This window comes from Colobus angolensis, unplaced genomic scaffold (assembly GCF_000951035.1).
Source record: "Colobus angolensis palliatus isolate OR3802 unplaced genomic scaffold, Cang.pa_1.0 Scaffold49, whole genome shotgun sequence".
NCBI classification, from domain to species: domain Eukaryota; kingdom Metazoa; phylum Chordata; class Mammalia; order Primates; family Cercopithecidae; genus Colobus; species Colobus angolensis.
In genome coordinates, this window is record NW_012118376.1 from 3,303,451 (window position 1) to 3,315,979 (window position 12,529).

The 12,529-nt window shown below is 39.5% G+C and overlaps 1 protein-coding gene across 1 annotated transcript in view; it reads right to left on the reverse strand.

The window, feature by feature from the left end:
- IQGAP2 (IQ motif containing GTPase activating protein 2) overlaps positions 1-12,529 on the reverse strand; it is a 350,336-nt gene that overhangs the window by 143,370 nt on the left and 194,437 nt on the right. Inside the window, 2 exon segments of the mRNA XM_011959360.1 lie at positions 7,238-7,314; positions 12,126-12,203. Of these exon segments, the coding sequence (XP_011814750.1) occupies positions 7,238-7,314; positions 12,126-12,203 (155 nt within the window).

The following is a 12,529-nucleotide window of genomic DNA, read 5'->3' on the forward strand; positions in this document are numbered from 1 at the left end:
GTGATCCGCCCGTCTCGGCCTCCCAAAGTGCTGGATTACAGGCTTGAGCCACCGCGCCTGGCCTTATTTCAGCTTTCTTGGATCACATTATATGTAGGTCATTTTGTACCATAACATGTGGGATGAATGTTTGTATATCAAAGCCTCATGGTAGAGCGGAAAGACCACGGGACTCGAATCCAGAAGCCCTGAATCCTGGCCCCCAAACTGGTAAAACCTCAATGTGTGACTAAGAGCAAGTCACGTCACCCAAGCTTTCAGTTCCCTTATCTGTGAAATGAATGACTTAGACTACAATAACTTCCCAAGGCCCTTCCTGTTCTCAAGTTCCATGATTCTTCATTTAAAACACATTAAATATAAGAGCTGAGAGGCCTGTGCTGAAGTTCAAGTCTGATACCGGTGTTCTTTCAACTTTCTTAGAAGTAGGGAAATAACTGACTTCTTTTGAAGCCACTGGCTGGCTGAATTCGTAATAGCACAGGTTCATTTCTCACACCTCCTGGTTTTTACTAACTGTGTGACCTTCGGCAGCCTCTCTATTCCTCAACTGCCTTGGTAATAAAATGGGACTAATAATAGTGACCACTGCACAGATATGTTTTGCAGATAAAATGAGATTATACCAGCACAGTATTTTGTGCAGTGCCAGGCACATAGTTAAAAGCTCCATTTGTGTCAGCCTTTGTTCTTACTATTCTTTGTTATATAAATGTGTCCTTTGTATACAATGCTTATTGATAACCTATCAAAGTGGTTTTCTTACTTTTTCCAATGCCAAGAATCTCCCCACACAGAATTTCCCCACACAGACTCCATGTTTGAAATAGTTTTATTTACTGAGCCAAAATTTTCCATCTTAGTCACATACATCACTGCCAATATCATATCAAAATCTAGGGTTCTATACCTAATTTTCAGCCCCAAAGCAAAGGAATCCTGAGGCAGCCTTATCATAGGGAAATTAGTTCAGTTAAACCTCCTGAAGAGTTAAATATGCAAACTCCAGAGACTTTAACTTGGAATCAATGGCACGTAAGCTGTATGAGGTAACAAGATGTGGTTCACAGACTCTTAAGAGCTCAGAATTTAGGAAGATAGAAAGGCACAACAGCTATACTAATTTGGGACAGAAAGAGGAGGAAAGGGAAGGGAATGGTTCAGAGCACAGAGAGAGTTCTGAACAAGGAAGGACTTGAAAGAAATAAGCAGGTGCAACTGCCTCCCTCACCTTACTCCCAAATACTGCCATCTCCAGATATCCCTCCTGAGAACCTAGGATTAGAGCCTGTCCTTTGGGCTAAGAAACTGTCTTTAGAAATCTTATTTATAAATGCAAATATGTTCACTGTTAGAGATATAATCAATCTGATATAAGGGTTCAATCAGTTTCATAGGGAAGGAAAGGGTTCTAAGGGAACAGAGTGTGAAGACAAGGAAAGTTATGCATTAATGCCTGAGGAGCAGGTTCAAAGGCCGCCTGGGAAGCAAGACAGCCACCTGGCTGTGTGGGAGGTGGCTAGACGAACTCTCCTCCACAAAACTGCCAGGGTACTCCGACGGCTGGTGAACCAGAAGTGGGTCTGCCAGAGCCATGGCATCACCATTGCACCTGAAAACATGGCGGCTGTGACATAGCTACAGTATCAGCAGCAGGAAAAGTAATCCTATCACAGAGGAGAGGCAGACACGGCTTCAGTTTGTGGCTGCCCATATAGAAGACTCTCAATGGTCAAATAAACTAGACAGCAAGAAAAGCAGAATCCAGTAAGCTAATAAGGTTAAACTTGAAAAACCAATATAAACACCTGACTTTTAAGAGGATTCCCTAGAGAGTGGTTGGTTCCATATCTCTAAGCAGAAATAATCAGGATAGGACTGGAACATCCTGTTGTGACCACGAACAAGGATATTTCAAAGAATGTCAGTTTCAAAGAATGTCAGGGACGGTGCTAGATGGACAAGGAAGTGGGCCAGAAAGAGCTCAGACTGACCAAGCTGAAACAATCTGGTTCATCAAAAAGAAAGAGATATTAATCTTGGTTAAGTCTGAGAAAGACCACAGGTTCAAAACAATAATCAAGAGAATAATATAGTGTCCAAAAAGGAAGTTGTAATAAAAAACGAGATAAATAGCGAAAGTGTATTTCTATTGACTTTAACAAGTTGGGGAGCATTATTAAAACATAAGTACTTTGTTCCTTCTATATCTGCTTTTTTGTTGTTGTTGTTCTTTGAGATGGAGTCTCACTCTGTTGCCCAGGCTGGAGTGCAGTGGCGCGATCTTGGCTCATCACAACCTCCGCCTCCTGGTTCCATTCTCCTGCCTCAGCCTCCCGAGTAGCTGGGACTACAGGCACGTGCCATCATGCTTTTTTAAAAAACTGAGATGGAGTCTCGCTCTGTTGCCCAGGCTAGAGTGCAGTTGCATAATCTCAGCTCACTGCAACCTCTGCCTTCCAGGTTCAAGTGATTCTCCTGCCTCAGCCTCCCGAGTAGCTGTGATTACAGGCACCTGCCATCACACCTGGCTAATTTTTGTATTTTTGGTAGAGACGAGGTTTCACTATCATGGCCAGGTTGATTTTAAACTCCTGACCTCGGCCAGGCGCGGTGGCTCACGCCTGTAATCCCAGCACTTTGGGAGGCCGAGGCGGGCGGATCACGAGGTCAGGAGATCAAGACCATCCTGGCTAAAACGGTGAAACCCCGTCTCTACTAAAAAAAAAAAAAAAAAAATTAGCCGGTCGAGGTGGCAGGTGCCTGTAGTCCCAGCTACTCGGGAGGCTGAGGCAGGAGAATGGCGTGAGTCCGGAGGCGGAGCTTGCAGTGAGCCGAGATCTCACCACTGCACTCCAGCCTGGGTGACAGAGCGAGACTCTGTCTCAAAAAAAAAAAAAAACTCCCGACCTCACATGATCTGTCTGCCTCAGCCTCCCATAAGTGCTGGGATTACAGGCATGAGCCACAACGCCTGGCCTATATTTGTTTATATATAGATATTTTTATACTATTTATACTACATGAAAGAATAAAGACCAGGAACTTTGAGTAAACTAAATAGTCCCAGAAAACAAAGGAAGTGCTCCAAGATAAGGAAGAACCAAGGAGCATAGGTGGTGACAGAAACACCGGGTAGAAAGAGGGTCTAGCACTGGTGGTCACATCCACTAACTAAGAGGAAGCAGGACTAGAAACATGATCTGAGATGATAAATCAGCCCCAAAGCCTAAGGATCACTGGATACAGTCAATCCCTTGTCTCCCAGGGGATGAAAAACTCTAGAAAGCCCAACTAATTTCAAAAAAAATATATATTTAAAAGGCATACATAAGCTTTTAATAATGTTAATGGATCAGGCCAATACATCATTATGACAGGACAATGGATTATACAATGCTGGTCAAATGAGACTTAAGAAAGAAAATTATTTCAGGGTGATGGGGAAGTGGGGCAGGGGCGGGGACCAGATTGTAAATAAAAGCCTACCTGAAAGCCAGGTACTTAAATGCGGTCTGATTTAAAAAAAAACAAAAACAAAAACAAAACGTACACAAGGGAAGTTTAACCTAATGCCTGTGGCCAGGGTCTGACTCACCATGGGAGAAGAACCCAAAGTTGCACCATGTTCTGACCCACAGGTGATCCATCCGAAACCCAGATCTGTAGTCATGGAAGGTCTGAAGGGGTATTCTTTTGTTTCTGGTGCCATGAAGATTATGTCAATTCTGGGTAGGTATCAAAATAACATAATAGCCTAGGACAACTCAACACTAGTTATAAATAATAAACAAAATGAGTGAAACTTGCAGTATGGGCCTTACAGAATAGCTTCCACTGTCGTAAGTTTGTAATAACGTACCTGGGCATTCCACCTGCTCTTTAAGGTATCTGAAGTACTCAAAACATTAGTTCTACTAAATTATTTCAATTCTTTCAAGGAATTCACTTGTATGACTGTTTAAACAAATAACAGTTGTTTAATATCATTTATTATAAATCTTTAATAAAGTGGGCACTAAACCACATGTCAAAAAAAGTTTCTTATCCTTGCATAAAAGGCCTCCAGATATTTTTAAAAACTTAGTATAGTAACTAGTTAGCAAGGCTCTCACTCTCGAACTGGTTCCTTTTCAAGGCAGAGGCTTTATAACATTCCAAAAGAAGCCACAAAAATAAAACATGCCACAGGCAGTATGCACTTTAAGTTCAAAGATATTGAAATAGTAACAGTGGTTTTTGACTTGGTGTTGAGATAGTGGGTATTTTAGCTTTTTCTTTAACATTCTTCCAGAATTTTCCAATTTTTTCCACAATGAGCATACATTACTTTTGAAAAAAATGAGAAAAAGACAAACATTTCGTTAAAAAAAGAATGATGTGGCTGGGCGTGGTGGCTGATGCCTGTAATCCCAGCATGCTGGGAGGCTGAGGCAGGCAGACCACGAGCTCAAGAGATCAAGACAATCCTGGCCAACATGGTGAAACCCCGTCTCTACTAAAAATACAAAAATTAGCTGGGCGTGGTAGTGCATGCCTGTAGTCCCAGCTACTCAGGAGGCTGAGGCAGGAGAATCACTTGAACCTAGGAGGTGGAGGTTGCAGCGAGCTGAGATGGCGCCACTGCACTCCAGCCTGGTGACAGAGTGAGACTCCATCTCAAAAAAAAAAAAAAAAGATGCCATCCACCACTAACATGAGTCTGTCTACATTAGGTGAAGCTTGAGAATTTCCCCCCTTTGCTGCTGTGGTAATGTTCTTGGAGCCTGGCTTGAGAACACCAAGCTAAACTGACACATGGATTGGTGAGTGTTAGGACACGAGACTGGGATCAGAAATAAAACGAAAATGTGAGGGGCAGGCAGGAAAAGGGAAACACAGATACAAACAGGAAGCAAGCATAAGCACCCAGGAGAAGTTAGGTTGTTAAGCCCAAATCAAGATGACAGGGAATAGGAGACAAGTTTGGTCAGGGCTAAGAGCTAACTTTTTTAGATCAAGTCAGGTCCACGGGCTGGGGCAGGAAGAAGGGAGCGCCTGGCAAGCTTAACTTCCTAGAGGAAATTTCCTTGCTGGCTTCTGAGCTATAATCAGAATCTCTGACCTGCCTAATTACTCTACCAGGTAATAACAACTCTCAAATACAGCAGCAGTGCTGTATTTGCAGCCAGGATATAAAAGCTGAAGACATGTTAGTTCATTTCCACCATCACTTCTAACTATGCAGCAAGAGTATTTATTAAACCCACTGTATTTATTAGAGGATTGCTCCACAGCTTCCAAATGTGTGTTGCACAACAAAACAGAATATCAGCCTCCTTTTGAGTGACTGACTGCATTTTAAGTCACAGCAGGAACAAGTTTTGGTGGAAAAAGCTTCAGACACACTTGGGACTTCTCGGTTCCATAGTGAGAGGCAGCTATACAATAATTTAGAACAAAGAAAAGTGAGGAGAATGCTATTTACTAAATAAATACTGTTCTTGAAGATAAAATATCCTACTTAAGATCAGATCTGGTGAATGACATGCCCCAAGAGGGATCCCCTCCAGGATGAGTAAAAGTAATGCAGATGTCTAGGATGAGTAACTAAAAAACACAGTCCTGGAAAATGTCACATCAATATTTGTATACAATTGGCAATAATAAACAAAAAGTTGTTTTTTCTTTGTTTACCAAGCTACTCAAGCCATTGTTAAAACCATGGCAAACACTCACGTAAGTCTAAGTGCAGCTCTATATAGCTCGTTTAGGAGAACCATGATATCACCAGAAAGGAACTTAGCATACCATTTGTTTATAAGTTCCTTAACATGAATGTCCCAGTTGTCTACTTCAGAAAATCAATTGAAACTTACACAAGATAGCCCATGAGCATGTGACAGAACTAGAGATTAGCATTATGATGCACACATATAGCAATGGCATTAACTAGTGGTGGCTGGCTTAGCAGGTCACAGACCCAGTACTAACTACAGTGTTAAGTGATCATTCTAAGATCTGAAAAATATCTAATAAAGAACATTGGGCAACAGAGGTTGAAAATATTCCTCAACATAAGCACTTTTGCACAAGCAGCTTTTAGAAAACCTGTGGCACAACGATACTCTAGCCACATCTGAGAAGGCAGCATTGAAATAGGTTTGTTTTTATCGTCGTTTTCTTTTTTTAACCAGTTGTTCTAAGTTATTAGAATAAAAAAACCATAGCAAAGGCACCTACACTTGGTCTCTATTTCTAGCAACTGTCATCTTCCAAAGCAATCCCATAAGTACTGACTAGGGGAAAAAGTCAAATTACATGACATAATCAAATTTCTTCTCTAGAAAGCCAACACCACCATGAATTATTGTAGAAGCATTTTCCTTTGGAGAGGAAAAGAGCCAGGAAGAAGTCAACATAAACCTCTAGGCAGAGTACTCTGCCAGGAAAATGACTTCTAGTGATAAAAACACAAGGCAGATGTTCTAAAAGTAATTTAAAATGTAATCAGACATGAAGTCTTCCAAAACCATTACCTGTGTACACTCAAGACAATAGCCACAAACTGGATTTTTAGAATAATCTTTGTTACCATCTAAAAATCAAATTTCTGCCAGGCCAATAAGATAAAATGTAATTTGTGAACTAGCAGAATTTCAGCATTTTCAAAATTCAAGTTATTGAACAATTGCTTTAAAATAATGAATGTGTCTTGATTTGACTAATTTACACCAACTACTATGTTTCTTCTTTATCCTTAGGGTACAAATTCTATTGAACAAAAGATCAAAAGAAAGTATTCTTACCATTATATTTTCTTAATCTGTAAGAATTGAACTAAATTATAATTTTAACTCATTAAACCAAAATTATAATGACTATTAAAGCTGCTCATTTGATATATCTGCATTATATTTGTAAACGAGGTCATAACTCAAGAATATAGTAGTATATTACAGTTGGATTTCTAGAAGTTTCAACCTAAATTCTCTCTTTATTATACTTAATGGTTTTCATTCATTTTCTGGTTTTCTAATTTGAGTTAGATTTAAAAATCAGAAAAACATTTTTCAAGTTCAAGGACTACTTATATGTGACCATTATTTTAATTTTGTGTTAGCAAATCCAAAACAATGGAATCTAATAAACAGTTCTTCAAACTATTAAAGTAATTTAAAACCTCTTTTAAAATTGAAATTTTAGTTTTATTTAAATCTACTTCTTAGAGCGTCTTTTAGCTGCATTTTCCCCCTACCTCAGTGCGTGAATGCAATATATCATTCTTGGTATGTTTTTCCGATCATAGACATCTGTTGTTTCTGGATAAAATATCTGGAAAACAAAAGAAACAATGTTTATTATATGTTTTGCTTCTCACAAGTATTTTAACTTCCCAAAATGATCCTATTTTGATTGTCCTTGCTATCCTATAATTATTTAAATACAGAGGAACCTCTCCGCCATTGCTTCATCTTGCTGTAGATAGACCAATCACCGCTATCTGGACCCCTGCCTGACAGCACGCCTAAGAGTGGTCCACAGGAGGATAGTGGGGTCCCCAGTCAGCTACTCCAAGAAGGCTATGTCCACAGTGTTAGTGGCAGTGTTTCCTTTCACAAGCATATGAGCACATGTGGGCTCTGCCTCCTGTAGCCTTCACACTCCTGACTTCCCAGAGGTCCCATGGGCCTGAGAAGGGTGTCCTTTTTATTAGCCACTTTATTGCATTGTTAAAATCTTGGCATATGTGCTCTGTACACATGTATACAGGCATATACAACACATACACATTTTAAGAAATCTGTTTAAAGTAATACATTTTCACCAAATAAAATCCGGAAAGTATATAAGGTGTGAAGGAAAAACACCTATGACCCCACCTCCCAGATTGTCACTATTAGCAATTTTGTCCCTATTTTTCTTCTGGTCTTTTTTTCTGTATGTCTCTGATTTTTTTAGGTTTATATATATGTGTGCATGTGAAAACAAAATTGTACTTAGTGTAAACCTGTTTAAAACACTTAACAGAACACAACTATTTCCCATCCCCTTCATTATTCTATAAGATTATTTTTAATAGATGTATATGATTCTTTCATATTTTTGAACCATAGCTTAGCCAGTTATCCATGGTTGAACATTTGTTTTGCTTCTAATTTTTCCCTATTATAAGCCACCACGATGAATATTTCTGTATTTTCTGAGCATCTGATTATTTTGGATAATCATCTAAATATGAAATTACTAGACTGAAAGGTCTGAACATCAAAGTTTTGAATACACCTTCACACTCTTTTTCTTCTTCTAAAATGTTTTATTTTAGGTTTGGGGTACTTGTGAAGGTTTGTTACATAGGTAAATGTGTGTCATGGGGGTTTATCATATATACTATTTCATACTCTTTTTCTTAAACTTGAAACTAACAGCCTGATAAGAAACAGATTTCAGGTCAGGTCCAGTGGCTCACGCCTGTAATCGCAGCACTTTGGGAGGCTGACGCGGGTGGATCACCTGAGATCAGGAGTTCAAAACCAGCCTAGCCAACATTAGCCAGGCATGGTGGTGCATGACTGTAATCCCAGCTACTTGGGAGGCTGAGGCAGAAGAATTGCTTGAACCCAGCAGGTGGAGGTTGCAGTGAGCCAAGCACGTGCCACTGCACTCCAGCCTGGATGACAAGAACAAAACTCCGTCTCACAACAAAACAAATGAACAAACAAATCAACAAAAGAAACAGATTTCAGAGTGAGGCACCAAATTTCTCTGTTCCTAAGAACACACAAAAAATAATTAAGCTTGAGGCTTTTAAAATTAAGATAATCATTTAGATATTATTTACTTTAAATATTTTATAAAAACTGACATCAAAAACTAAAATCATGTATCATATGGTAGCACTTGATACTCAAGTGCAATTTCCTGTTGGTCACTGAGAAAAGCTGAGAAAAGAAAGAAGCAAAGTTACTTGAGCTACAAAATGTATAATTACTAAGTACTTAAAGAAATGGCAGTAGCCTAAGAAATTTTAAAAGCCTTTCCACCTTTCCTTTAATGCATTTGCTACTAAAGTGTCAATGAGAAGAGGATCCCTAAATTCAGAAGAGTATTAGCTGGGCATGGTGGTGCTTTGGGAGGCAGAGGCAGGTAGATCACCTGAGCTCAGGAGTTCAAGACCAGCCTGATCAACATGGTGAAACTCCCATCTCTACTAAAAATTAAAAAAAAAAAAAAAAAGGCTGGGCATGGTGGAGCACACCTATAGTCCCAGCTAGTTGGGTGGCCGAGGCAGGAGAATCACTTGAACCCAGGAGGCGAAGCTTGTAGTGAGCCGAGATGGCACCACTGCAGTACAGCCTGGGCGACAGAGCAAGACTCTGTCTCAAAAAACAAGAAAGAGTATTACCGGTTTAAAGTTCTCTATGTAAGCAGAGAACAACTACAATTGCCTCTTCCCTTTTCTTTAAACAAGAACCTTTTATATTTATATTTCTCCTGGAAAGCCATTATAAATGTCTTCCTTCAGCAAGGAGATGAGATCAATTTATCGTTCACCAGAATGTTTTATGAAGCATTGTATTTCCGGCACCTAGCATGATACTGAGCACAGAGTAAGCACTTAATATTGATAAATGAAAGGACACTAGTTAAATATGATACATCAAAGTCAACTTAGTATACAGTCTCTTGCCCCTGCAATGCAATATATCAATGACTTCATAATAAAAACCAACGTTAAAATAAAACCTGCTATATAACACCATTTGTTTGGCCCTAAATACACACAATTTGAAAAGGTTTACATCAGATCTATCAAATCTAATGAAATGATCTGAATTTGATGTTGCCTTATACAAAACAATTGTTTAAATTCCTTTTTTATTAATCTGTTTATCACCCAGTCTCTAGTTAGTAGTTGCTAAATCACAATCCAGAAACATGAATTATGTATTACAGCCAGTTCCTAGAAGGAAACAGCATTTAACGTTCTGGGCATTTTAGGAGAAGATAAAACAGTTTGATTAAAAATGGCAGAACAAAATTTAAACATTGATCATTTCAAGATAAAATGAGACTGACCTAAAACAGATACGAGCATAATTATATTAAAAATAGGCATTAATACATTACATTTAAGGAATCTTCTGTTTCTGTGGTGGTGGGTGTTTTTCATTGCACACCTGGTACAACAGAGGTCTTCATAAGCCGGTAGCTTATCTTCTTGACCTCCAGTGAGACCACTCCTAAATAATTTTTTTAAAAATAGCTGTACAGGCCAGGCATGGTGGCTCATGCCTGTAATCCCAGCACTTTGGGAGGCTGAGGAGGGCAAATCACCTGAAGTCAGGAGTTCGAGACCAGCCTGGCCAACATGCGGAAACCCTGTCTCTACTAAAAATATAAAAAATAGCCAGGTGTGGTGGTGCCCACCTGTAACCCCACCTACTTGGGAGGCTGAGACAGGAGAATCACTTGAACCTGAGAGGCGGAGGTTGCAGTAAGCCGAGATTGCGCCACCACACCCCAGCTTAAGTGACAGAAGCGAGACTCTGTCTCAAAAAAAAAAAATAAATAAATAAAATAAATTGCTGCACATACTAAGCAACACATAGGAGCAAGCTATTGACCCAGATGGGTCTCAAGAGCCATATACAGAGTGGAAACAATGTGATTCAAAGGATACCTGCTATATGATTACACTTATGTTGTGCTCAAAATGCCAAAACTATAGAGACAGAGAACGTAGTAGTGGTTGCCAGGGAACAGGACTGGGGGAGGGACGCAATCAGAAGGACCACTCTTCTGTGTGTCTGTGTCTTGATTGTGGTGGTGGTCCCACAAATCTATTCATGGGATAAAACTGCACAGAATCACACATACATGCACACACAAGCCCACTCACACAAACAATTGCATGTGAAATGGTGAAAATGGAAGAAGGTCTGTAGTCTAGTTTACATTAATATACCAACATCAATTTAACATGTATTGCAGTTAGATGTCACCCGCAGGGGAAAGCTGAATGAAGGATACACATAGAAGTACTATTTTTACAACTTCCTGTGATTCTATAATTAATTCAAAATAACAAGTTTAAAAAATAGTTCTACAATTTTTATCAAATGTAATTATTTCCTCATTTCCTTCACTTGCCTAATTCTCTCACAGACTTTAGGATGCCTGCTCTTCGAATTTAACAAGCACTGACTGTTTGCTGAGTAAATTATATTTAGGAGATCTATTTTAGGAGTAAGAGCTATAACCCCCTAGCCTTTACAAGTGATATAATGATTTATAATAATAATTTATAGGCTGGGCGTGGTAGCTCATGCCTGTAATCCCAGCACTTTTGGGATGCCGTGGTGGACAGAACGCTTGAGCTCAGGAATCTGAGACCAGCCTGGCCGACATGGCAAAACCCTGTCTCTACAGAAACAAAAACAAAAACAAAAATTAGCTGGGCGTGGAACAGCTACTTGCCCGTGGTCCCAGCTACTAGGGAGGCTGAGGTGGGAGAATCACTTGAACATGAGAGATGGAGGTGGTAGTGAGCCAAGATTAAGTCACTGCAATCCAGACTGGGCGACAGAGCCAGACTCTGTCTTGAAATAATAATAACAATAATTTACAAAAAATAAATTTATAACAATTACAGTAATAAAATATATACTAATACAACGAGATTTCTTTCTTTCTTTTTTTTAAATAGAGACAGGGTTTTGCCATGTCGCCCAGGCTGGTCTCAAACTCCTGGCCTCAAGTGATTCTCTCACCTTAGCCTCCCAAAGTGCTGGGATTACAGGTATGAGTCACCACAACTGGCTGAGACTCAGAATCTTTATATATAAATAGCAATACAAGAAAGGGAGTTGGCTATTTTAGATAGCTCAACTATCTACCAGCTATAGCTTGTTCTGCCTTTATTTTGTATACACTTTTACCTGGCTACTCTCAAACTGTGCACATCCCTCATTCTGAGTTCTTGCCATATGTTACTTTGGATAGGTCTTTCCATATTTTTTAGTCGTCACATTTCTCATTTCTACATTAACATAACCCAGTCTCCAAAGTCATTGCTCATAAAGAGGTGTTTGTGTACTACCTCTTTGCCTTTCCAGTTCAGGTTCCAGTGTGTGAAGGCTTACCTTGGGTAGACCAATAGACTCCATCGCTCTTAACCACTGGACAGTATTATCCGTGTGTCGAAAATGAAGGCCGGACTTCTAACGTGAGGATAGGAGGGAAAAAAGGAGAGAAGGAACCACACAAAAAGTGAGTCATTTCTAATAACTTTTTTCATGTACAGGATGCTTTTTAATTGTATTTCTCCTGGAACAGAGTTATTAATGTTCACATAAAACAGAGACACACTAAAGGAGGCTAGACTGTATCTTGGCAACATCCCAACCATCTGTGATGAACCATGAATTTCCATAATTCACACAATTGAGGTAAATTCTGAACTAGAATCTCCAAGACTGTTTAATGTCTAGCACATGCTTAAGGATGTTTTATGAGACACATGTACACAGGCGTGGGTGTGTACACA